At 40.6% G+C, this 27,793-nt stretch overlaps 1 protein-coding gene across 3 annotated transcripts in view; it reads right to left on the bottom strand.

The window, feature by feature from the left end:
• Window positions 1-27,793, bottom strand: part of ARHGEF28 (Rho guanine nucleotide exchange factor 28) — a 281,452-nt gene that overhangs the window by 83,681 nt on the left and 169,978 nt on the right. For all 3 annotated transcript variants that reach the window (XM_037032058.1, XM_037032059.1, XM_037032060.1), the window contains 5 exons: window positions 16,016-16,137; window positions 12,033-12,313; window positions 6,993-7,200; window positions 4,468-4,579; window positions 936-981 (listed from right to left, as the gene is read on the bottom strand). In XM_037032058.1, the coding sequence (XP_036887953.1) occupies window positions 936-981; window positions 4,468-4,579; window positions 6,993-7,200; window positions 12,033-12,313; window positions 16,016-16,137 (769 nt within the window). The remainder of the gene's footprint in view (window positions 1-935; window positions 982-4,467; window positions 4,580-6,992; window positions 7,201-12,032; window positions 12,314-16,015; window positions 16,138-27,793) is intronic.

Here is a 27,793-nt window from a genome sequence, read left to right as displayed (position 1 = left end):
GTGATGACATTGGTTAATAAGATCAGATAGGTTTTAAGTGTATATTTCTATGACACATGATCCGTATATTGCATTGTGTGCCCACCACCCAAAATCAGATCACCTTCTGTCACCAGATATTATCTTAGTAATACTTTTATTCCAAGATTTAAAGCATTATAATCCACCTTGATCTATATATCAAAAGGTTTTAGCATTGACATTACCAAAATTAAAACCATTTTTCTCTTTTTCACATGGTCTCTTAAAGCCAAGCATCTCCGCCATTTCTGACATAGCACAGAGGCTGTTTCACAGTGTGACTCATGAGCAGTTAGTGCTGAAGACCCAGAGAACTAACTCAACAGTCTCACCTGCTCCCCCCTCAGCTTCCCAAATATTGCTCCAGGGATGGTCTTACCTTCGAGGGGAAAGAGGTGCCCAGTTGGGCATAAAACTTTCAAATCTGCACATCAGTCAGAAAGCTGAAAACACCTAAGTACATTCCGCACCATTCACTCTTTGTTTCAAACTTAACTCTTCTGAACAACACTCCATACAGACAGGTCACAGAGATGTCCGGGCATTTTGGACAACTGACCAGTCAGTGGCCTGCTGCCACAGAAAAGCTTCTTGTCATCACGGACAGACCTAGCCAGACCCTGATGCCTTTCTAAAGCAGGGGGTCCTCACACTGCTCCCTTTGATCCTGTATGTTGGAAGTATTTGGCTTGGACAGTAACCCAAAACAGAATATTCTGTCCCCGGTCCGGAGGCCTGCACTCTGGGGACTGAGAGGAGCAGCCGGCCAACCTGTGTTGACACAGATCACACAGGAAGGAAGGGCTCGTTACACAGAAGCCTCACCAACTATTAAACAAATACCCCAAGTGATGTGCACACATTTCCGAAGACGGATCAAGCAGTCCCTCGGGAATTTGGAACAGTTAACATACCTTTTTTCTCCTGGTGACTCCGGTAGGCTGTAAGCTCTTTGCTGCTCTACAAGACACAGAACAACAAAATGAAAACTGCAGCCGACAAACCAGCAGCTGTGTATCAGTCTGAAAGGCATGCGCTCAACCACTTTTCTTCAATGTAGGTACCACCAGTTATGAAAAAATAAGCCCCTTTATATAAGAAGGGCATTGCTCTGGAAATCTTTATTACTCTCCCTAGTTTGGAGAGGATGGAGAAGAGGCAAAAACACAGCAACACTTAATGATTTTATGAACTAAGTTAGCATCAGCAAAGGGATAGCGAATATTAAGTGCAGAAAATTAGTTCTATCTTTTTGGATATTTCTCACCAGAGCCTCATACCTCACTCATAACACTAATTAGTCTACATACAGAATCAATAAACATCTTTGTTGCTTTTTAAGCGAAGCACAAAAGAAAAGTCTTGAAGTCCATCCTCAGGCAGAATCTGTTGTAACACAGCTGCAACACCTGTACAAAACCCGAGCGGCAGCCAGTTTGGAAACGCACTTCATGGCTCCTGGGGAAGGGAGAACCACCTGCCCCACTGGACTTCCTGGGGGCAGAAATCAGCATCCTTATTGTGAATAGGCTGAGGTTCAGGAGGTGCCAAGAGAATAAAGCCTCTTGTCCAAAGTAATCGAGCTAATAAGGCCACTGAACAAAGTCTCATAGGAGTCCACCCATTAGTGATCAATAATTTTCAAAAGTATATTCACTTTACTCCTCAGGTTCTTCAATAGAGAACACTTTGTCCATCTTGGCGAGGTTATAATTATCACCTCAATGAATCTTTCTCCCTAAGCCTATGATGTACCAAAGGGAATTATATATAGGGTTGGATTTTGTTTTATATATATAAGCACTAAAAAATAAAGTTTCCACTATTATACTATTGGCTCAAAAAAAAAGAAGAAGATGTGATAGTAAGTAACCCTTTGGAAGTGACAAGTAAGAGAGATCACAAATAAGAATAAAAAGGACAGAAAGACCATTGTATCTTAGTATATCTGTATTACAGTTCATATATGGGAATTTTCCAATGGGGCAAAAGGAGACTTGGAACCTACTCAAATAGAGAAAATATTTAGGACTATTCAAAACTTGAGAGAGGATTTCTAACAGCACAAACATCAATTTACCCTCTGACTATTCTATGCAAACTAAACAATGAAACATTAGAATATACCTTTGAACTAGTCAAGCTTTCACACTGTGCTTTGATCACACACAGGTAAAATCATTCCTTCTTTTTAGGACTGAGGGTGGGGGCTGAAGGTGGGTAGGGAGGGGGAACGCGGTGGTGGGAAAATGGAGACAAGCGTATTCTAACAACAATAAAAAATGATTTAAAAAAGTTAATTTATTCTCCATAGCTCAATAGTTTTGACTATGATAAATGGTTTCAGTCCAAGATTTGCAACTATACAAGAATATCTGTTGGGATCTGTACATTTAGTGTGTAACCTCAATCTAAATTACCTGTTTGTAATTCTTACCTTTGATATTGGAGAATATCAAACTTCAAATAGTACTGTTTTAAAATATACTGTCTAGCCCTGGCCAGGTAGCTCAGTTGGTCAGAGCATTGTCCCAATACAAAAAGGTTGCAGGTTCAATCCCCAGTCAGAACACACACAAGAATCAATCAACGAATGCATAAATCAGTGGAACAACAAACTGATTTCTCTCTTTCGCTCTCCTCTCTCTCTCTTGTTCTCCTCTCTCTCTCATCAATAATTTTTTAAAAATTAAATAATTTAAAATGTACTGTCTAAAGAAAAGCTTTTATTCATAGGAAAAACAAAGGATGTCATTTTTTTTTGTATTTTCTAACTCAAATGCAAAGAGTTAAGGATTTTATGTTAGGCACAGATACCCTTCCTTATTCATTAAAGAATTTATAAGTGAGGGTTCTTTCCCCTTGTAAACAATAAATTTCCTTTTTAGACATCTGCTCAACAATTTCAAATTTCAGAACTGACTTGAAAAATCAGAGATATTCCAAACATAAAGGCAAGGTCACCATTTGGCACATTTCACAGAAGACTTAAAAGTATTTTCCCAATAGTTATAGTATAAAGTTAATCCATTACTTAGGACTGTGAGTAAAAAGGTGTCAAGCTGCCATTAAAAGGACTCCCAACCTCAACTAAGATTAAGGAGAGCTGGATATCTGAGGAATACTCATGGTATGAAAAAAAATACAGGGAAAATTTAATCCATCTTCTTTTCCTTCCCCCTAAAAGGTAACTATTCGGTCTCTAGTCCGTTTTTCTTTCTTCCCATTCCAAAAATTAAAATGAACACATATGTAGTCTTGTTTTCTCCTCTTCCAAAAGACTTCCCAGATAGGGCACGGGGGTGGGAGTGGGTGGGGAACACACCAAATTGCACTTGTTCTGTATTTGATATATTTGGACTACAACATTTTTCAACAAATATCTTTTGAGAATCTCCCATAGACAAGTCACTGTTTAGGATGGGAGCTCCAAGCACAAAGATTATGCTTTCAATGTTGTTCCACATAGCACAAAAATGAAAAGTAACCACGTAATAAAGCAAGAATTTTTAAAAGGAAAGAAAAAAAGAGTGAAATGAAGCCTATTTTAAATGGTCTACACTGAGAAATTGAGAATACTTGAGCACATCTTAAATTTTTTGAGTCTTTTAAGACTCTTAAAGAGACAAAAAGTCATTATCTAATACACTGACCAAAATTTTATTATAATGCTATATATTACAGAGTAGCATGAATACCTCCAACCGTGCCTTGAAATGCAATGATTACACAGTATTGTATGTGAAGACAGTATGACATAGTTACATTTCCAAGTGAAGTTGAAAATGAGGGCAGAGGCTGAGGGGCACTGCCAGGCAGCTCAGAGTTGCCTGTAATTGTTCCAGGCAATGATTCAATTTTAAAAATTCATCAAACTATATGCTTATAATTTGCACCCCTCTCTGTAGGTATACTATACTTAAGTTAAAATTTCACTGCATAAAATTTACTTCTGAATGCTTGCACTGCCACAAAAAATGTTGAGATACATTTATTCATGTTTCAAATAGTTCTCTTATTTCAACTTTCTAAAAGTTCATTGCTAAATAAAGAAAGGTAATCTATTTTGCAGTGGTTTGCCTCTGAGGAGTTTGATTATTTCAGCAATTTACACATAGGAAAAAAGTAATTTTTATACTTAACTTCAATAAAATCCTCTAAAATCCTCACAAATAATGAGCCTAGAATAAATTCTAGTTTATACTATCCTTGAGGAAAACATCTTATTCGAAGAATAAAGCAACAGAGATGAGTGTATAAATTTGTAATTTTATCAAAATCAAACCTTTAACTTGTGTGATATCCAAGAGAAAAAGATTTTGCTACGCGTAGAAAACACAATCGAAACTCGTGCCAGCTGCTGTTCTCTATTTTGTGCACTTTCACCCACTGAAACTCTGCCCTGGAGCAGAGCACTGTAGGAGACAAAGGGTAAACAATGCTTACCTTCACTCGAATTGCACACTGTCAAGTCGCGCACCAACCGAGTTCTTCCTAAAGAAAGTTTGGGCGACGAGCAGGAATAAGAACGTGAGCGAACTCCAGAAAGCAATGGTTCCTAAAGGAGATCAGAAAGATGTTTTTTTAAAAAATACTACATGAGACTTGAAAGTATATGTTCACCCTGAATGTTACTAAATCAGCATATTTATAAAAGGATTCAACCTGAAAATCTGGGATGCAATCTCATAGTTTCTGTTTGCCTCTCACAATTTTAAATGTTATTGTCTCTTTAATGCTTTGGGGACTAGTTCCTATAGATACTTCAGGTGCAATTATGGCACTCCAACCAAATTGGTTAAAAGTGAAACATGAAGTCAAATGAGTTTTTCTCTGCATATTTAACGAGTCTGGCTTTTTTTTCACCTGAGTTGTCAGTTATTTTTATTTTACACTGTAGCATTAGAGCAAATTCTATACTAATATATATATCTCTATGCTTACTGATTGTTAAAGGGTAGAGGGACAGTCATTTACAATGATGATATTTTAGAACTTCCAAAGAGCTGTTTAAGTTTATGACATTCACTGCAGCCTCTGGGGAAGCACACGTCAGGCCGCCACACAAATCTTCCTGGGCTGTGCTCATCTTTTAATGGACTTTCCATCCGGCCTTTCCTGGGGTGACGTTTGAATATCACTGATTTACAGACCCTCATTCCTTCCAAATGGCCTGCCATTTTTGTTCCTGTTTTTCTAATTACATACTATTTTTGTTATAATGTTTGCAACATATATAAAAATGCAAGATGGTAAGATAATTAAAACATGGTTTTCTTACATGATTTAGAAAATTTAAACAAATACGCAATAGAGCACCATTACAGCCATTTATGGTACCCAACTCCCCTCCAACAGACAGAGGCCTGCTGGCCTTAGGATTCGTTCCACCTATCTATTTGTAAGATAGCACTTAAATTTAGGGCTAAAATAAGGTAATGCAAAATTTATTACTAAAATTAAGCCATCAGCAACTGTCCTTCACAAGCATTGGTCTCTTCGGTTCCACCTAAGTGAAAACACATGGTTTCTCAAAGTTCATTGGTATAAAGAGCCTGAAGGAAAGCTGAAAACAGATGCCTGACCCTGCTTCAAAGGGGTTTGGGCTGTGGCTCCCCTGGCTGACTTATGAGGGAGGACCCTCTGGGTCTGCATGTCAGCTAGGCCAGCCCACGCTGGCCTATGACCCTCACAGTGAGCTGGCCACAAAGGGCCTTTGCCGAATGCCACCCTCTGCACTGAACTCATATGTGGAAATCGTTTTGTACAATAATGGGACTTTGAAAATTATCCAGAACCCTCAGGTAAAAAGTTACACAGGATAATGACAGAGCAAGGCAAAATATATTTTAATGGGCAGATCCTTCTTAGAAATGGGCAACACCGAATTGCTTCATAGAAACTGAGTTACTTTTCATCTCAAGTAATGATGAGTTTCACAATTCCATCCAAAATGCAAAACTAAGAAGGATCTACATCCACAAACATATTATCCAGAAATATCACATGATCTTCAGGTTCAAAAGACTGTGACAGTTCCACAGGCTTCCAGGCCAAGTGGAAGGGCTCCGGGTCTGCGACCAAGGCCCGGCGCTGAGTTCTGATGGTTCGCCAGGCCTGGGGAGTCTCCTCTGCTCAAAAATTAAAATAAAGGCACCACTATGTCCGAGGGGAGCAATGATGTGATTGTGCGTGCTGCACACACAGGAAATGCGTTTTGGACATTGTAGATTATACCACAAAACCCAAACACCATCACAACAGCCGTGTGTTCACGGTAAGAGCCATTTGGACACAGCACATACTCTTTCATAGCGATGAACTCAACTGAAGAAGAAAAAAGGATACAGTAATGCAAATCAAAAAGGAAAAACACACGTCCAAACACAAAAGGGCTTTCTCTGTAAGACTGGAAGGGTTTAATCTTTTGAAAAATAAACACAACAAAATGAAACCCCCATGTGAGAGGGCCAATGAGAGAAAACCTGTCTCCTATGGAAAAACCGACAAGTTTATGGTGTTCCCGATTAGTTCATGCAGTCAGGAAGGCTAAACAAACATCACCTCTGCCTTAGTGACATTATTCACCTCGTCACGCAGGCCAAGTAAAATTTTATGTGAGCAAAACAAGTTTGATCACTTACACCCACTGAATACTACCAGTTTTTCCCTTTTTGCTTGAGGGATGATGGGAGAAATTATTGTGTAAGATGGTAAAATTTTCCAAGTATGTGAAAGATTATATGTACTGGTGGCGAATTAATGAAAACAAATCAGCGCTTGGAAGATGGAATATACAAATCAGTGTAGGAAAGATTAAAAAAACAACTCTATCAGTCAGCACATGGGTCCCCAAAAGAAAAAATAAAGTTTATCCATGTGAATAAAACATTTGTCTTTCAGGGATGGGTATACTCAGCTGACACATTTTCCTTACTTAGAATAAACCGCATTAATACCAATAAGAATACCTTTGACTGCAGGTTAGTTGATAGAGAAAGTGACTCAGTCCTGGCGATGTTAAAATCTGGTTCAGTGTTGGTCTCAAAAGAGTCTAGCTCGTCCCCACTAGGAATCCCAGTTCCCGAGGGACTCTGAGACGCTGGCGGGGGACACGAGCGAGACTGCTCCGGAGGCCCGTCCCCTTCGCTGTCGGCATCCAGAGCATCGAGGCTGGAGCTGAAGCACAAAGCGGGCAAACAAGTAAACAACCAAGACAGCAAACAGGGTCTCTGGTTTTTATCTCTGAATTCAATTCCTCACTGGCGTGAGGGATGGGGGGGATCAATTGGGTTCTAATAAAATTTCTATTTAAGTCATTTTTATTGGTTTTTCCCCCACCCTAAACATCCTCTTTTTCAACAAAACTGTGTTTCCCCAAGCGCACACTTCTACCTAGCTAAGACCATGTCAGGGACTCTAAGATACAGAAGCTGGTTGGAGTTGGTATCACCCAATTTCTGTTTTGTAAATGTAATTATTGTAAGCCCTAAATAGTGATCCTTTGAATATTAAGAACACAGACCAAATAAAGCCACTGAGCTGTTGGGGAGGTGGAGACCTGCACGTGACCACATGCAGTGTGACACTCTCTGCTCTCCCTGGGCCAGAAAACTCAGGGAGGAGGGCAGCGGCACAGGGGAGGACAGACACGCCAAGGGCTGCGCCCGGCTGGTGTCATGACGCAGGTCACACAGGAATCAAGTGAAGTCCCGACTGCGTCCCACTAGGTTATCATGTTCAGAGGTTTCGAAAAATCACCCCATGAGAAACCCATCTCAGAAGCAGGGGGCAGTTCTGCTTAACCACTAACGCTCTTCTTTCCTTCTTTAACCTTGATAACCATGCAATTTAAAGGAAAGAATTTGACCTTCCACATTTCTGGCTTATTCCTTAATATTTACATTTTAAACCTCTCCCCCTTGGAAGCCAACAGCTTTCACAGGTATATTAACTGCACAGTGAATTTTTAAATTACATTTATTGGGGTAACATTGGTTAATAACATTATATAAATTCCAGGTATAGAACTTTATATACATGACCTGAATACTCCATTGCACACTCACATCCAAAGTCTGGTCTCCTTCCATCACCAAACATTTTCATCCCTTTACCCTCTGTGTCCCCCACCCCCCCGACTCCCTTTCCCCTCCGGTAACTACTATTCTTTTGTCTGTATATAAAACGAAAAGTGACAAATAAACAAACAAAACAAACAAACTGCATTTTTAAATGCCTTTTTCTTTGGTTGTGACAGTTCTGAAGTTAAAATTTTAAAAACAATGTAACAAAACTGTCTTGGTTATGAAACGTAGAGAACCAAAAATATAAAACATTGAATAATGCACTTAGATTATTTTTCTTGAAAAAACCACAGGCTATTCAATAGCCACTAAACGTCTGCTCAGTAAACGACACAACACTTGGTCCTTAGATGGGACTCTAATCCAAGCGCTTCGATTAGTCTGCCGTCTGTGGACTTGTCCACGGCAAACCTGGCAGTGAGGGAGGGTCGGCACTGGCGCCGCTGAGGTTTCCAAAGTGAAGTTTTCTCCTTAACAAGCACACGGACAGCCTTTGCCTTGGCATGGAGACAGGAAAGACAGACTGGAGGTGGACTTCATGTTTTTCTTTAGTTCAACATTCACATATGTTGGGGTATGTACAATTATTTCACATGAGAAACTAAAGCTTAGTGTTGAAGAAAACCTTTCCGGTCAATGTTGCAGCTATGGACATTACGGTAACAGAATTACAGATCATTTACAGTGCTACATAGTTTTCTTAATTCATCATTAATCTGAGGGTAGAAAGAGGTCTGGGGGTGGGGTGGGGGGTCAAAGTTTGCTGATATCTTGTGCCTCTGTTTGTCTTTCAACTTGTGGTCTCTGTACTAACAAGAATTAGTTCAGACGGCTGACTGCCCGCAAGAATAGCCTATTTTAACACAAGCCTTCCTGGTTACATACAGCTTTTCTCCGTCACTGTGAATACACCGTAGAAGGATTAGTATTATTTTACTTTGCATATTACACTTTAAAACATTTCTTTTTCTGTTAATTCAAACTGGGCTACACTTTTTCTTTGTTATTAACTTAAGACATTCAATATTACAGACAATATTTTATGAATTACTTCTAGGTTCTCATTCGATAATACCATTTTTCAAAATTCCATTAGTGGAATTTCAAATAGACTCAGTAGGTTGTAACCAGAATTTTAAAATTGTATATAGTAAAAAATATTAGAATACATTTCACATGTTATTTCATAAAATGTTTAAATTCTATGTGTATGGGGAGGGGAGGGAAGGACTGGTTCAGGGTGTGACAAGCATTTCTTACTGCAGAAACACAAAAAATGGGTTTAAAGATATATTTTAGAACAGAACAAACACGTCTTCTATCCACTAATTTTCTGCTGTATAATTTGTTAAAATAAATAGTGTTGCTTATTTTCCCCTTTGTAACTTCTTAAAATAGCTATTAAGTTTAAGTAACAGAATGGCTACATATTGTACATATAATTTTACTTTCACCAAAATACTGCTTTAAACCTTAGAAAATTTAGGACTTGGGTCCCAGTCAGACTTGTCCCTGTGTTAACCTTGTTATTGTGCACTCCCGAATCTTTCCCACAGTAGAAGTTCCTAGCCCCTCTGCCTAGGATTTGCTTATTTAAAAATTGGGTGCATTTCACTTCAAGTTCATTATCAATTAGTGTTACTCACTCCCACCGTGATGCCCACTGAGGGGAGGGTCCCACAGTCACCCCAGAGTCAAAATGGGGCTTTTGGGGGATCAGGAGTCTGTTCCCCTCATTCCTACATGTGTCAGAGAAGACAGAACATGGATAAAGTTGGCCGCAGGCCTGGCTGGAAGATTTCTCTTTTAGGACATCTTCCTTTCCTTGCCCCCTACTCTACCCCCTACCAGCTATGACACTTTTACAGATAATTAGAACTTACATCCAATTATCTTTATGCAAACTGGATAGTTTTTCTTACATTTTAATATGGCAAAATTCTAGCTACAGCTGTAAGATATTTTAAATGTCCCAGAACAAGGCCATCATCTGAAAGTATAACGCAGAATGCCTGTGGATATTTGCATAAGCAGAACAGAGAGACTACTGGTGCCTTTTTCTCCCTCTATTCCTAGAGTGAAGAACCCATTCACCTCTCGAGACCAGGGCCACAAAGTGGACAGATCATGAAGGTCCTATCAGGATGCACTAGGAACACACAGTTAAATCTGTTTCTGCAGAACTGTATTGACTCTTGCCTGGTGGAGCGCTCAAAATGTCCCATCAATTTAATGAAAAGCCATGATGACTCAGCATCTTTTAAACCATAATTTGAAAAATACAAATCTAAAGAAAACCTTTCATTGTTCTATGTATTAGACACCAGTTTCCGTTGGCACCAAAACCTGCTGTAAAGTGTTACTGCCTCAAGGGGTGGTACATCCATGTAAAGCGCAGCATGGTGAGCAGCCGGCACCCAGGGATGGCTGCCTCTCTTCCCTCTCTCTCCTTTCTGACCAATGAAATTGCTGCTGAATACTTACTCACCTATGTGGATGTTCATTCATAGATAGACAACTATACACACACACAGAATGAATGCATATTCCACATTCATTCTGACTCAGATTTTATGTGTGAAAATGAGTATAATCTGAGGTCTTGGGCCTGGGCTGAGGGGAGAGGGAATAAGCTACTACCTAAGGAAAGTGGGCAGCAGAATAAAATGAGATTAGCACCCTGGCTGGTGTAGCTCAGTGGATTGAGTGTGGGCCTGTGAACCACACAATCGCGGTTCGATTCCAGTCAGGGCATATGCCTGGGTTGCAGGCCAGTTCCTAGTTCCCGGCAGGGGACGTGCAGGAGAGGCAACCATACATTGATATTTCTCTCCCTCTCTCTTTCCCTTCCCCTCTAAAGATAAATAAATAAAATCTTTTAGAAAAAATAAATAAATAAAATGAGATTAGCAGAAATTGGCCTTTTTCCTAAAGAAAGTAGATAGGATGGATGGGTATGAAATAGATACAAAACTACAAACATACATACACATGCATGTGCATCCACACATAAATACACACATCACATCATGCCAACACCTCTGAATAGCATCTTGGTGTACACACAAGACAATATGTGCAAGGAAGCTAAGTTACAGAACATGAAAATAAAACGAACACCTATGGTCCCACCCAGCTTGAAATGTAAATGCTGGCCATACCAGTGAGACCCCTTTTATTCCTTTCCATTCCCATTCCCTACTTCCCCCACTAGATGTAATAACTACCTTTAATTTAGGAATTTTTCCCCTCTTTATTATTTTGCTTTATTTGTTAATAGCTTAAACTCATATGCATCTGCCCTGTAAAAATAAATGGTTTAATTTTTGTCTTGTTCTGCATTTTAAAAAAATAAAATCATTAACTAAAGTACTTTGTGCCTTACTTCTGTGTTCAACTACATGTTTCTGTGATGCATATTATGTATGTAGATATAGTCAGTTCATCTTCACTACTGCATATCACTTCTCTGGGTAAGTGCACTGTAATTTATTCATTCCCCATTGGGGATATTTCCTGCTCTATAACTACTCATGTGTATGTCTCCTAAAACACAGAAGTAAAACTGCTGGGTCATAAAATTCACATCCAAATTGTTTTCCAAAGTTATTATACAATTTTCACTCCTATCAACAGTAATAGAAGTTTCTGGTTTCCATTTTCATTAAATTATGGTGTTGCCAAGGCATCTAATTGTGGTTTTCCTCTATCATGTTTTTCTCAGCTTTCTTAATTATCTTACTTTCAAAACAAGGAATACAGAAGCCTAAAAAGAAGCAACATTTTTATGTAGAGATAAAAATGACGGGGACAATAGAAAATAGAATAGAATTTTACAATTTCCACCACAAGGCCTGAATTTTCTACATTTTGAGGCTACAAGGCATGATTTTCTACATTGTTTTCTAACATATAGCATCTTACCTTCTTTTCTTTAGATGACTTTGTTCCTTTTCAAGTCCGCGAAGACCAAAAGGAAGAGTTACGTTGGGGGTGTGTGAGCTGGACGGTGGTGTGAAGGGCTGCTGGTGGTCAGTGCTGGATGTCACTTCCTGGCTCTCGCCCAGCGGGCACACGCCAGCGCTGGCCGTGGTAGCAGGAGTGTGTTTGCAGTTCTGCGGGCCCAGCGCAGAACCCATGGAGTCGGAGCAGGTGTCCACAGTGATTCGCTCTACGTTGATACAGTTAATATCCAGATCACCAACCTGGTAGTCAAAAGGAAAACTAAGCTAAGCAAAAGCAGGACGGATTGGCTTAGCTGAGAATAAAACTTGCCCAATTTAAAAACCTCTCCACTTTATCTTTTTTTGTTTTGTTTGTTCTCACTTTTGTTTCATGTAAGCAGAGAATTCTTTCATGATATGTTTTTGTTCAGCTGGCTGCTATCCCAAAATTCACAAAAGGAAAACGACCAACTGAGCGTTTTAACATTTTATGAACCACTGACTCAAAATGAGAGGAAATACTTTAGATGCCTGAGAAGAAGCTAAAGAGCAGGCAGCTTCGTTTTAAAAGTAGTGCGTGGAATTTGGATAAACAAGACAGTGGTGGTCACATAAATCGGAGTCTCCCAAGAATCCCTCCAAACAAAAACAAGAATAAAACTGCATAAGATGAATGGACTTAGGATAACTAGAAGTCAGAAAATGCCCCAAACTTTAAATCACCTGCAAATAATAAAACGAGCATCGAGTCTCAGCAAACAACCTGTCATAGTCCTGCCATAAACCTTTGCAGAGAGGAGGGGAAGTCCGCACAAGTCTGCATGGCAGAGAGAACGGGGGGTGGTAAAGAGCTTGAGACTGGCCTCAAAGGCATTCTGGGGAGAGAAAGTGCACGTGGGAGAGAGTTCCAGCTGATCATAGCACTTGCCTAAGGAAGGGGCTCAAAAATACAGGGGACCTGAGGTGGCAGGCATCAAACAGCATTGCTTCCGGGAGAGAAGACGGGAAAAGGGATGAGAACGACACCACTTCGATATAGGGTGGTGAAGGGGAAACGAAGCAAGAGGAAAATTTAGGCACTAAACCAACCGTCACAGTGACAACTTACTAAGGCAAAAATGCTGAGGAATGCTGAGACTAGTGGGTGCAGTCAGATGAGTAATAGGTATTTAATGACTCAAACCATCTCCTACAGATACTGAAAGACTGTTACTTACATCACTCGTGAAATTATCAACGCCATAAAAGATGACCAAAGAACTGGCCCATATTAAAGGAGATAAGAAAGACATGACAACTAAACACAACACAGGAAACTGAATCTACTCTTGTTACAGAGAACTTTGAGGCAACCGGCTCAAATTGAATAAGGAGTGTACATTGCTAATAGTACAGCATCAACAACGGTTTGCTGATTTTCATTACTATACACGCTTATGTAAAAAACCAAGAAGATGTCCCTTTTTTAGGAAAATACACCATAAAGACTGAAGAGTATAGGTGTGCCATATTTTCATTTTGCTCTCAAACTGAAAAATAATATATATATCATATGTAATGTATATTATATATGTTATATAATATAAATTATATTGCAGGTGTTACATAATATATTGTGTGACTTGTAGATATTATGTTATGTGTAATACATATTACATATTATATATTACATGCAATATATATTATATACAAATACACATAATATATTACATATTATTTCTATTTTAAGCATTTGTGTGCATATAGACACATACTCAGAGAATAATAAAGTAAAATATTAATATTTGGGGAGTTTTGAAAAAGAGTATACAGGGATTCTTTCCATTAAATTATGTGGGCTTGGAATGATGTCCAAATAGCATTGTTTCTCCTCATTTTTACAGTAGTTTTATCAGGTGAATTTCCTCATCGGATAGGTAGATAACCTTGAGAATTCATGGGAAACAGCATTGCAAAACAATCTAGCAATCTTTTTTAGGTTTCTGTGCCACGTGGAGGGAAAGGAAGGAAATTAGGTAAGATTCTTTCCAGATATTGCTAGAAATTGTTTTAAATATGCAGAATTTGAACTCCTTGTTCTTCCTATTCCAATAGACATGGAGACAGTCAGAGAAACAACACGATAATATAGTGAATATTATATATTCACTATATATCAGGTACCATGCTGATACAGTGAATCTGTGATTTGTGTCCAGGTTGTCAGTTTCAGTTCGGTTTCCACTGCACACATTTGGCAATCTGCAGCTCCATTGCAATTTATCAATCACCTGTTTGAGTTCCCTTTAAATGTATGCCTCACATTATTAAAGCAATGCTTCTCTCACATTCCCAAACAAATGACATCCTAACTTCGTCTTTAGTTTGTAAAGTTTTGTATTTTGAATGTATCTTAGAACACATAAAGACATGGTTTCCTCCCTTATAAAATTCCAGTCACATAGAATGTTAGCTACTTGAGTTAAGTGAAAATGTTACAGTAGCCACTGAGGCTCAGAGGAGAAGAAAGAAGGAAGAAGGAACAAGAAGGAGAACTCAAGAAGTATTTCCTATGTGATGAATTTGATCAGTGTTTCTTTTTTAAAAAATGGTGAATTTATTTACAAAAACAGGTCCATAATCTCATATCTGCAATCCTAAAAATAATGGCAACAGAATAAAGCCATTAAAATCAGAACAATTAGCCTGTATCTTCAAAGTACATCCCCAGAACTCCCACTTTGTCCTAAACTCTGGGCCTCATGCTAGATTTCATAACCAGCACTCACATTCAGCTGCTTTATGCCAAAAAGCACACCAGCTATTTATGGACTGATGTCCACGTCCTAATGTGCACTCCCCCGTCATTCTGAATATCAACCTAACCTATGCATTTACACAGTGCATTTGAGGTAACAGTGTTTTATAAAACACAAAAAGAAAAAGCAGAGATATTCAACTAAAGGGATGAAAATGAGATCTACTAGACAGAAAAAAGTTTATAAACTTCTGGATATAAGCTAGATACATAAGTTAGATATATCCACAAATATCTATAAGTAATAGGATATAATATATGCATACTAATGACAGTAAAAAAGGATAAAATACCTTATTGCTAAATGGGCATATATCTGGTGCATTTATATGGAGACTGGGGTTTTAAAGTCAGGGGATAAGACAGAAAGTGGGTTGTCCAAATTACTCTTGAATCCCTTGTATCTCCCATAAATTAGAGTGCGCAGAAATCTTTAGATCTAGAGCTATATTTTAATTTTTGTATTGCATTAAATAGTTCTTATACTACAACTGTATTATAATTGTACAACACAATATTGTATTAAAATATAAAGGTCACTAGCTAGAGAAAAGAATAAAAGATAAATCCATACGCAGATGCACACACCACCTGCCTTTATGAGATTTGACTCACTAATCTCTATCAGGGAGTGGGCGGGGAATTCTACAGGGTTCCATCTTCCCTGCACTATTATTGTTTTACTATTAAAGCTCCACAACATTATTACATGTAATAAGTGTGTTGTAAAGATTAAACAAGTAATTTATGTGACAGAATCGTTTGGAGTTGCCACCCAACTCTTGTTCATCCAGCTCTTGCTGGATTTGAATGCAGATACTGCTACAGCAGATCGCCACACACATCACTCTTTGAAAAGCTGTAGAGGAGAAACTAGACTCCCAATTATCATTTCCTGTTTGGGCCCCACTGAAGAGCTCTCACACGCCTGTCATCTGGCAGTGTCAAAGACCCCCCTCTTGGTGCACCTTGGTAGGCAGGGAGTGCTGTGCTCTGAAGGAAGGACCTCGGTTAAATGCTCCCATGATGAGATCCCACTGCAGCGACCCTGGTGCTGCACTTGGGTTAAAATTTTCAGAGGAACACAACAATGCCAAATATACTTCTCACGTGCTCAGGCTTTGGAAAGCGGGCAGATCCACCTTGTATCATCAGTCATGCCTTACCTGATCTATTACCATGCAGTTAGCGTAGACTTCATCACCGCCGTTCAGCATGTCTGAGAGCTGGCCGGCAGCACGGAGCGTGCGGGGCTGCTTGGATTTTTTGAGGGCGTCAAAGGAGCGATCTAGAGGAAAAATAAAAAGAGGAGAAATAAAGGGGAAGGAATTTATTTTACAGTTAACTTTTATCTTCTTTACCAAACTATAAGAAAAAAATAAAGGTTGCCTTCTTTAAGATAGCACTTTGCTATCTTCACTCATTCAGAACTACTTGCAAGTATTTTATTTTCTACACCTATACCTTCTCAGTTATCTAAAATCATCCTAGAGAATACATCGTTCTAGATAAGTATATGCCCATTTCAAGCACTATTTTTCCAATTGTGACAGATTTTTATAAAATCAACAAGACTCCTGCTTTTAAGTTCCAACAGATCAAACCAAAATTCACTTTATGAATCACTTGGAAGCATGAGTGATTGCATGCGATTCCTCAGGTGTCACTGACGGGCTCCAGACCTCTTCCTAAAGGACCAAGACAGTGCACAGCCCAGCAGTTCTGGTTCCGCGCTGCCTAACGAATACGTGTGCTCCCACACGGAGAGGGTTTTGCTTCTATTTCAGTTATAGAAATGTTTTTGATTCCTTCCATGTCTCAGCTTGGCTCCACATGGATGAGCTTGCTCCAAGTTAAGCCCCAAAGAGTTGAGGTGTCACTGTATTTGTAAGGAAGAAACATAAAGTCGAGGACAGTAAAACACAGTGAGGCCAGGATACCTCATTTCCTGTGTCTCTGGCTAAATTACTCAATTTCCAGATACCTTTACAGGGTTTCCTCATCTGTAAAAGCAGATTATTAATATGCTTCCTCATTGTGTAATTATGAGGATTAAATTAGTTGAGACATGTAAAGCACTTATTAACACATGCCTAATTATCACACTTGGCCATGTATAATGCTCTCCCGTATATAATGCACATGCACATTTTTGTGTGCATTAGACAAGGGATTATTATATTCATGGTACATAATCACTATACCCATGTATAATGTACAACTTTATTTTTCCCTTAAAAATTTGGGCAAAAAGTGCACATTACACACAACAAAATTCAGTACTTAGTGTTTGATAAACACAGTCACTATTATTATATTTTGTAACTATTGGTAGTCATTTTAATCATGTTCAATGTACAGTACAAAGTAATACTAACCATAAGCTGTTATCATAATCAATTATCAATATCCGTGAGTGACTTTAATAGGATAGATTCAAAGTTACAATACATCCATAGCAAATGTCATCCTCACTGACATTCGATTAAGTTTTCTTGGGTGAGTGACTAAGAGGAAAATCGTTGCCTCTGTTCCATCAGAAATCACTTCTCCCACCTCCTGTCTCACCTCTGTCATAGAAAAACACAGGTAAACCCATGGGAGTGAATCAAAAAATTTAAAGAATAAATTAGTAACTGTTAAGCCGATGTACTAGAAATAAAACATTCTGTCTTTTTATAGAAGTTCCTGGATGACATTAGAGAAGTTACAAAGATACAGGAACTGCATGAGCCAAGTGGCCCTGGCTTCAGATTCTGCATTTAAATCTCTCTCTTCCCCACAGAACGTCCAACTGAGATTTTTATCAAACCCCTTTAGGAAACATACAATGTAATGTAAAACATTATCTCCTTATATCTATCATGTCTTCTTTTATCAATTCATTTAAATAGCTAGCAATATAACATACAAATCCCACAAATACTTTATGGTCAATTTAGTATACATTTTCCTCCTAATTACACAAAATAAAAGCGTGTTCCAAAGGTTATAAATCAAGAACCTGACAAAACCCTTACAACGTGTTCTGAAGTTAGAAAATACTTTCCCGTTTGTCATGTTATGGAATGTTTGAAAAACAACCATAAATAACTCAACAAGGCCCTCTGAAGTACCATTAATCTAGCTTAACTGCTCTGGTGTCCAAGCTCACAGACGGTAAAGCACCTGGTGCATCTGCCACCGCACGTGGGAGTCTGGCGGGGCCCTGTCACCCCCTGCCACCCCTGCCAAACCAAACTGCACTGATCACTCCACCAAGGAACCAGCAGGATATTTAACGAAACGACTGCAAATGGTTTATGGATTTCATTTTTAAAACTCAGAACCCAATGAAATATTCCCCCAAATGACCTGGTGCCAGTGAATACACTGCCCCGACACCCACATTCTGAACCTCCTAGAGAGACTGAGCGCTGTGTTCAAATCTCTGCTCAAGGGTGAGCAGGACCAGGAACTACTTCTGTTTCCACATGTGCAGGTAAAAGTCACTTGGATTCAACTTTTCTTTCACAAATATAGCTACCTGACCCTCTGTAGCAGGTCAGAATCTACAGGAGCTCGTAACCAGGTGGTAAAAATGAACTCAAACATGGTGGACTTATTTTGACCAAGTTGTAATCTAATTTGTTTCCTACGTGATGAATTTGGTCAGTGTTTCTTTTTTTAAAAAATGGTGAATTTATTTACAAAAACAGGTCCATAATCTCTTATCTGCAATCCTGAAATCGAGAAAGCTCTAAAAATCAAATCTTTCTTTCCTAAGGTTGGTTCTAAAACATACGTGGTGGCGACATCGAGCCTGAACCCCCACGAGGCCATGCACGGTCTCCGCCTACCCTCCTCAGTGTGAGCGCTCACACATCCCGCTGCAGAGCTGCTGCTGCGCCCCAGCGCTTCCGACGGCAGTCATGTCATATACATTACAAGCATTACACCCAAAAATCTGAGCATTCCTGATTCCAAAATAAGTCTGGTCCCAAGAGTTTCAAAGAAGAAATTGCGGATCTCCACAAAACTAACCACAGCAGATATCAGACCAAGATTTGGCCGATCCCCTACCAAATTCACAACCTCCATGTGTACATCTCACCTGCATCATTACACCCTCTCCTGCTCGTCTTTAGATTGACCCACCTTTTTCTTTCTTACTAAATCCAATTTTCAGAGAAATACCTATCCCCGCTATAAACAGAAAGCCAGTATCCCCTGCAACATACAGATGGGAATTATACATATTAAAATAATAAAAACAAAACAATGACACTACCTTCTGACTAACTACAGTTGCCTATGAAAGCTCAGCATCTACAATGCTTGCTCTTTGTTGTGGAGGGTGATTATGAAGGATTCGGGAGATGTTGAAGACGCAGCCATGGCAAGCGGACTTTCTCCTTGAATTAGCAGGAAGGTCAAGAGAAAAGTGAAAGAGAAGTATCTCCTTTACTATGTAATTTGATGTCATCTAATGTTAGGCTGGGATACTGTCTCCAAATTGATGGTCCTGAAAGAACTGACCTTACACTTTAGAAAACGTGCCTAGAAATGTCATCATCCTGTCCCTTAGGTGACAATTCCACTGAGACAGTGAGTCTTGTTGGGGTGGCGAGGCACATGACTCTCCGGCAGTAAGAAGGGGAAATCCGTCTCCTCTCTAGACCCGTCGCCCACAACCTGCCATGTGGATGTGCTGGGTTACTCATCGCAAGTCTCTATAAAACTGGCCCCAAAGTCCTCTTCATTAGCACTCTCTAGGGCAGCCATAGCTTCTACTTGTCAAGGGACACTGACAGATAGCAGGGCCTGGAAGTGACCAGACACTGACAATCAGAAGATGACAGACTTATAAGACCCCCACTCTTTTATTAACTGTAATAATAACCACTGCCAATCACGGGCTCCAGACCAGCAGAATAAGATTTCTTGTGAAAAAGTCTTCAAAAGTACTTTCAAGTAAACACCAGCTACCTATATTGAAGTGGTTAGTGGCTGTGCTGTTTCAGCCCATTACAAAGAAACAGTTACCATGCTTTCGTTTCTTAAGAAAGCCGATCTTTCCAAGATTTTCAAGATATGGCTTTATTGCTTCCATATGTAACCACTTTAGAAGTAATTAAGTGAAAAATTATTGCCATAAAAAAGACCTTCGGGTTCTTTTTTCAATGAGCCCATAGAAATAATTTATAGTAAGAATTAGGTCTCTGTCTTAAATTAATGCTGTTTTTTGACTTGGGGTAGGGAACACACCATAAAATATACAGATGATGTGTTATAAAATTGTACATAATTGAAACCCATACAGTTCTATTAATCAATGTCACCCTAGTAAATTCAATAAAAAATAAAAATAAATAATGCTATTTTGTAAACAGTTAACTCCCATCCAAAATAGCTGCAAATTTTAAATTAGTGAAGAGCATTGCGGTAGTTGTGAGCATGGGCCCCCTGGGCTGCCAGGTTCAAGGCGCCACTCCATCACCCATTAGCTGCGTGACCTTGGGCACCTTAGCTAACCCTCCTGTACCTCCGTTTCCTATCTGTGAAACAGGGACAATACTAGATCTATCTCTTAGCATTGTCTTAAGGATTAATTGCTTTCTATTTCAAGTGATTAGAACAAAATCTGCACAAGGTATGTACCAGGTAAATGTTTGATATTACTGTGTATGTAAATGAGGTAATGTAGTTTCAATACTTTATGTAGTTTTAATTCTTTAAAAAATGACTTCAACCGTGGTTATAACTTTACATGTTTAAAACCAACCCAAGGGAACTGGAATTCACAAAATGTTCCTTTTGCCACACAAAGATTTAAACATGTTGTAACTCTTTTATTTCTGTCTTGGCTCATGTTAAGAAAAGTCCATCCTGAACGTGCTAACTGAAAAACAAAGTCAAACTGCTCATTGAGAGCCACGTGCAATGACTCCAGGGTGGGCTCTCAAGAAACAGGAGATATTCTAACAGGGGGACACACAAAATATGAAGTCAAACCACCAATGACTGCATTTCTCAAGCATGAGGGGAGGGTTTCAGAAACAACCACACTCTAACATGACGAAGTGGACTCGGTCCAGACTCTCGCTCAGAGCGCCCGGAGGACAAACAGTAACTCTGAGGGGATCCCCAGCTCACCCCTCTCCCATTATTCTCAATGCTTTGTAATGTGATCAGTGGAATTCTACAAGGACTTCCCAACGCAGCATTTTTCATTAGCACTTGCTCGCTGTGCTAGAGGATCCAGTTAGATGTCACAGGAGAGATATCGGAGAGTAAGTATATTTCACATACAGAATGAAGGGAAATTGGTACGAGTAACGGGGACGAGGGAAAGGCAGGTGCAGGTGCCTCCCTGTTCCCTGACATTTACAACTACCCTGAGTATGGCAGGAAACAGTTAAGAGCACAACCAGCCCAGGGCCTCTGAAACCTGACTTACAACAAAATCCAACTCTCCCCCAAGAAGCTAAGAGCCTAGTAGCGAAAGGAAAATGCGGCCTACTTGCGTGGTTATGTAAGAGACCAACACTCAGACATAAACAAACCCAGCTGAGGCAGCCTTCTGCAAACCTGCCGCTGACCTGGTTTGGCCCACTCCGGGCGCCAGGCCCCTGCCTGCGAAACTCAAGCAAGGGCCTCTCAGTCCAGATATCTCTTAACAATGGCTGGGAAGCTTGGTTTCATTCATTCATTCATTTTTGTTTTAAACCTAGAAGTTTATGGACTCAGCAGGATTTAGTCTCTCCACCATAAATAGGGTAAAACATTTACTTTTTTATTTTATTTTCAGTTGTAGTTTACATTCAGTATCATTTTGTATTAATTTCAGGTGTACGGCACAATGGTTAGATAATCATACACTTTACAAAGTGTTCCCCTGGTATTTCCAGTATTTATATTTATATTTACAGTACCCACCTGGCACTAAAATAGTTATCACAATATTATTGACTATATCTCTTATGCTGTGCTTTACATACCCAAGGCTATTTTGTAACTACCAATCTGTATTTCTGAAATCCTTCATCCTTTTTACCCAGTCCCTTAGCCCCCCTTCCCTCTGACAGCTGTCAATCTGTTTTCTGTATCTGAGTCTGTTTCTATTTTGTTTGTTTTTATTGTTCTTCAGATTCCAGATATAGTGAAATCATATGTTATTTGTGGGTTTATTTTAGAGTTCACTTCCCAGCACTCCACTAAAAGGGTCCATCACAGTCACCAATGACCTTGCTACTACAGAATTTAATGGCCAGTGCTCAGGTCTCACCTCATGTGCCCTACGGCAGCATTGGACACAGCGGATTGCTCCTCCCCGCCTTGGCCGCTGGCCTCCGTCTCTCTCCTCCCAGCCTTTCCTTCTCAGTCTCCAACTCCTAGATCCAGCAGGTAGCGGTGCTCTAGGGCCACCCCTCAAACCTCTTTTCTTCTTTCTGTCTCCCCTCATTCCTCGGTCATCTAACAGCATGGCACCATACACCATCACATAATGCCTCTTCGTCTCCAGCCCAGACCTCTCTCCTGAATTATAGCGATCTCCCGGATGTCGCCACCGAGTTGTCCAGCAGCCACATCACACATGACAGACACAAAACAGAACTCTTGATTTTCCCTCCTACACCTACTTGCTCCTCCCAGTAAATGCAACTCTTATCTTTCCTTGGAGTCACCTTTACTGATCTCTTTCACAATCAAATAGATCCAGCATCTGACCTTTTCTCATCATCTCCACTGCCACTGCAGGGCAAGCCACCACTATCACTCGCCTAGACTATTGCAAGATTACTGCCTCCTAACTGGTCTCCCTGTTTCGACTCTTCCGCCCCCTGTAGCCTTTTCTCCACAATGTAGACAAAGCTGTCCTGTTACAAAGGAAATCAAATCATGCAAGCCTCTGTAAAACTCTCCAATGGTGGGGGCAGGAAGGAGGTTCCACACATCTAAGCAATTCTTGGACACCAGCTAGGTGTCCTACAATTCAACTCACTTGTGACACTACCTGTAGTATCCTCATCACATGCCATGGATTAAGGGGGTTTGGTCCTGCAAAACTGCCTGTCCTACCCCTCAACTCCAATTGCAAGTCTAGGTTGTTACCTGTGCTTGTGAATGGCCACAGACTGAAGGTTCCCACAACCTGCTCCTTGGGTTCCATGAATCTACTAACAGCTCACAGACCTCAGAGAAAGATTTGTCTAACTAGAATACCAGTTCATTACAAAAAAGTATAACTCAGGAACAGCCAGACGGAAGAGATGTGCAGGGCAGGGTATGTGTGGAGGGGCGCACAGCATCCACGCGCTGAGCACAGCAGCTTCCAGTGCCTCCACGTGTTCACTGAGCAGGAGCTCTCCGAACCCTCTCCTCTTGGAGTTTCAATGGAGGCTGTACTACACAGGCACGATTGGTTAAATCTTTGCCCATTGGTGACCGAACTCAATCTTCAGCCCCTGTCCCTTCTCTGGGGATTGAGGGTGGGACAGAAAAATTCCAACCCTCTAAACACAAGGTTGGTTCTCCAGACAACTAACTCCCATCCTTAAGCCCAAAAGTCACCTCATTAACATAACACAAGACACCATTACCACCCTCATCACTTAAGACATTTCAAGGGTTTTAGGAGCTCTGCGTCAGAAATGGGAACAAACACCAAATATGTATTTCTTCTTGTAAATCACGATATCACATTAAGCATAACCTGCCCTCCTTTACCCTCCTCACCCAGCCTCTCTGAAGCTGCTGATCACTCTGACCGCAGGGCCTTGCTGTTCCGGGCCTGGGGCCACCGGCACCTGCTGCCCTCTCTTCCAGGGCTGCTCTTCCGCTGGATTCCCGGTGTCGTCCCGCCTTCACTTTAGCTCTCTTCTCAAATGGTATCTTATCAAAGAGTCTCTCCATGACCATTATATATATAAAAATAGCAACCCCCGAAGCCCTGCTTTACTTTCCCTTATGCCCTATACCATTCCCTTGCACATTGTGTCTATTGTAGATTATCTGCTTCCTTCCACTAGAATGTAAGCTCCATGAGAAGAGCAACCTTGAATGCTTTGTTGGCTGTATCCCCAATGCCTAGGACCATGTCACACAGTAAATACTCAACCAATATTCCCTGAAGGAGTGAATTCTCTCTCACAAAGGAAAGAATCTCCTTGTGGCGGGCACAACTAAGAGACCAACCTTTCCAGGCCTGGTAATTTCCTCGGATTCCGGAGGCGTCCTTATGGGGGGCCCAGCTATTTTGCTTTACCCCAGGTTGTGATGGGAGTATCGATTTCTTACTTCTCTCATCCACCCTTCCACTCATTCTCTTTTCCAGCACGTGCTGAGCATCTGCCGACTGCCAGGAACTGTGCTCCCTGCTGGGCCTGTCCAGGGCCCTCAGCTTCCACCTGTGACTCTTTAAAAACTCCTTAAAGCACAGTGTGGGCCATTCCCCAGAAAAGCCCATGCATGACAACTCCCTAAGCAGCAAGGCCGTCGTCTTCCTCTGTTTTGTCCTGTGTCTTCGACACACTTAGGCGATAAGGGAGTTTTCCTTTGCCCCTCCTGGTAGGACAAGGAACTTTGTAGTCAGGGTCTGAACCAAAAACACACTCTCCCGTTGTGCAGAGCACCACAGGTGCTAAGCGCTTCCTGTGTGACACCACCTGGATGCTTTCTGGTAGCAGCGGCCCAAGAACATACTCTTTAATATCTTTAAAATATCAGTTAGGTTACTCTTTTACTAAAGGAATAATAGGATGATCCGGTAGTTTCGAAAAATAAAAGTACTGGGAAGAAGATGATCCAGAGAAAAACAAAACATTAAAAGAGAGAGAGTAGAAGCAAAACATTAGGTATTCTAACAGTAAGTATCTATTGAACGCCTGTTCCATGTTGGGTAATGATTCTGGGTTAATAGTCCTATTATAGTTCAGATGAATCCAGCACTTACTGTGAAACAGCACCGTCTGATTTACAGACACTAACTCCTTTGATCCCCAAATCAACCCTTTGAAGCTATAACATTTATTTTGCGGAACTGCGGTGACTAACTTCCCAAAGGCACACAACTAGGAAACGGCAGCCCTAGGTAGGCACTCTGCTACGCAGTTCAAAGTACTTTATTTAAGCAGTGGCATTACTCAGTATCCTATTGTGAGCCAAACAAAATGGTATTTGAGCAATGCCTGGTATTTTCCCATTAGGAAGTTTCATTAATGTGTTACAGTATGACTTGTGCCCAGGTGTGCCTGCTCACTTCCTGGGCCCATGTCACCCGCCGCAGGAGACTTCCTGCTGGAATACAGCAGTGTGAGTCTTGCTGAAAACACTCACAGAATGGTAAGTATGCAACTTAGTTTTGTTTCACCACACAACAACACACAAAACAATCAAGAGAAAAGACTGGAAAGATAAATCAAGATGTTAACTACTATCTATAGGTGATGAACTGTGGGTGGCTTTTATTTTCAACTCTTTCCGTAATTTCTAGATTTCCAACAATAACCACTTTTATATCTAAAATAAGAGTAAAAGAAGAGTAAACAAAGTCATGTGTTTAAAACTTACCTCTTTGTAAAGGAGCAGCTGTGGAATCTCATGCAAAATAGCAGATTATCAATAAATCAACTGTATCAGATTATATATACATAAATGTAATAGCTGGAAAGGTTTTACCCAACAATACATAGCACTGCTTGTATCCATTTGCCAGCCCTATGCTTTGTAACCATACAGTGCGTTAGCACATTCATTCTGCAGATGAGGAAGCTGAGGCCCAGGCGGAGTGACGAGCCTGCCGATGCTATTAGGCGATGGAGCCGCAATGCAGACACGACACTGACACAGATGTCCTCTCACACTGCAGCACATTCCCTCCCAAGTCCCCACATTCAAAGGAAACTTTGCCACATTCTGAAACACACAGATAGTCCTTCTGCCAGTGCTCTGAGTGTGCTCTAGAAGAAAGAAAAAACCCACACTCACAGGTGAGAGGGAACATTTCAGGGGTAAATTGCTGTTCATCTCCTTGCCTATTGTTCTCTGAGTTTCTCTTAGGATTTTCCTGACATTAGCCATGGCCTGGAAAATCTCTGGGCTTCACTCTCCTGAGTTAGAGTTGAGGTTACACAGAGGATCCACTCAAATTCCAAAATTATCCTCAGTCCGGGACTTTCCTGTGGGTCATATACAAGCTAAAGTCACTCGGAATATTGTAGTCCACCCCGCAATGAACCTGGGAGAACCCAGGGCATCTTTGTCTATACCAAGCTAGAGAGCCCCAGACATCAATCCAACTGTCCACTTCACCCTGAGGCCTTAACCTCGCCCTCCTGGGGTCCTGTAAAAGGAGGTCTGCCGGTCTCCAGACCAGTCCTGTTAACAACAGTAACGGCTGGGACCGGACGTGAAGGGATTCCACAGGGGCAGAGAGGAGAGCTGTTTCTCCGGCCCTCTCCCTCAGAACGGCTGTTTAAAACCCCTCTACAGAACAACTCGCGACTTGGTACTCGAAAATCAGATCCTGGAGGATGTCTTATTCTGCTCTTTTGAAAGACCTAATTATCAAAATGATTGACAAAGAAAACAAGCCTTTGCCTGTGTAATTCGCTAGAGAAGAAAAAGAGCTGGGGAAGGGGGAGAAAGGAAGGGAGGAGAAGATATAGGTCTCAGAGCACAATTTTCTCCTAAATCTTTCCAAATTCTCATTCCTAATTATAGTAACACAAAGTAGCCTTCAAGGGGATATCTGTTTATGTTTGAAAAAGAAGGACGCTTAAATGTATAAATAACTTTTTTCCTGCCCTTGCTTCCCCCGAGCTATCGAGATGTTCAGTCATGTGTGGCGTGCAGACTTTGGTGTCATTGGGTTTAATCAGCAATTCCTTTCCTTCTAGATGCAGTTTTCCAAGGCCAAAAGGGAATCAATCTGCAGAAAGGAAACACGGGCAAACTGAAGAGAAGAAAATAACATCATACAAACACCAGGACAGAAGTGAAAGAACTCAAATAAAGTGGCAGGACTCTGACGAGACCACTTCAGGGGATTCTAAGCAAAAACAAACAAACAAACAAAAAACTACATGTCATCACCACAAGAAATCCTAGATTTCTTGCATCAATGCAAGAATAATTCAAACCCTGCATGACCTTATAGAAAGACTCAGGCGTATACAAATGATTTTGTCCACTTCAAAAGTCACGAGGCGCTCCAATTCTCTAGCACCTGTCTCTAGAGAGTTGTGCAGTCTTACCCCTCGCCTTAACATCCTCAACAGAATTGAGTTCTACTACAGACAGGAAATTATACTAGCAAAATAAAGAACTCTCCATTGAAACATAAATGCTCTCACTTGGGTTTCTTTTTTTAATTGAAGTAAAACTGAGAGAACAAATTAGTTTTAGGTATCCAACATGATACTTCAATATTTGTATATATTGCAAAAGGATCAGAGCAAGTCGAACACACATAGCATTACAATTATACACCATTATCCATAGTTACAATTTTTTTCTTGTATGAGAACTTTAAAGGTCTACTCTCCTGGCAATTTCCAAATAACTTTTACTTATTTTTTGTGCCCTCAACAAAAAACATTTGAATAAATCAATGAACAAATAACGAAAGCCAAGCACTGTGGGCATTCCTTCAAATTCTTCTGGGTTTCTCCTGGGTTGGAAACTCTACTTGGTTCCAAAATCTTGTTCCATTATCCCGAGCAACTCTGGGCACCTCTAAGTAGGTTAGCATGAATGAGTGCTGGACAAGAGATCCATTGCAATTCATAACCAGAGTTTTCCACTGGTAGGGAGAATGAGATCAAAGGAATAGGACAAGTAGTTCCGCTGCCTGTGGGGAGCAGTGAGAAATAAGCCAGTGGCTGCTCTGAGGGTGGGTGGGCTTTTCTCGCTTCCGTTTGGGGCTCCTAAGGAGCTCGCCTTGCAGGCTGCCACACGCCAGC

This window comes from Sturnira hondurensis, unplaced genomic scaffold (assembly GCF_014824575.4).
Source record: "Sturnira hondurensis isolate 20B ecotype Veracruz unplaced genomic scaffold, ASM1482457v3 Scaffold0021354, whole genome shotgun sequence".
NCBI lineage: Eukaryota > Metazoa > Chordata > Mammalia > Chiroptera > Phyllostomidae > Sturnira > Sturnira hondurensis.
The sequence above is the reverse complement of the archived record's forward strand: the minus strand, read 5'-3'. Positions and strand labels throughout refer to the sequence as shown.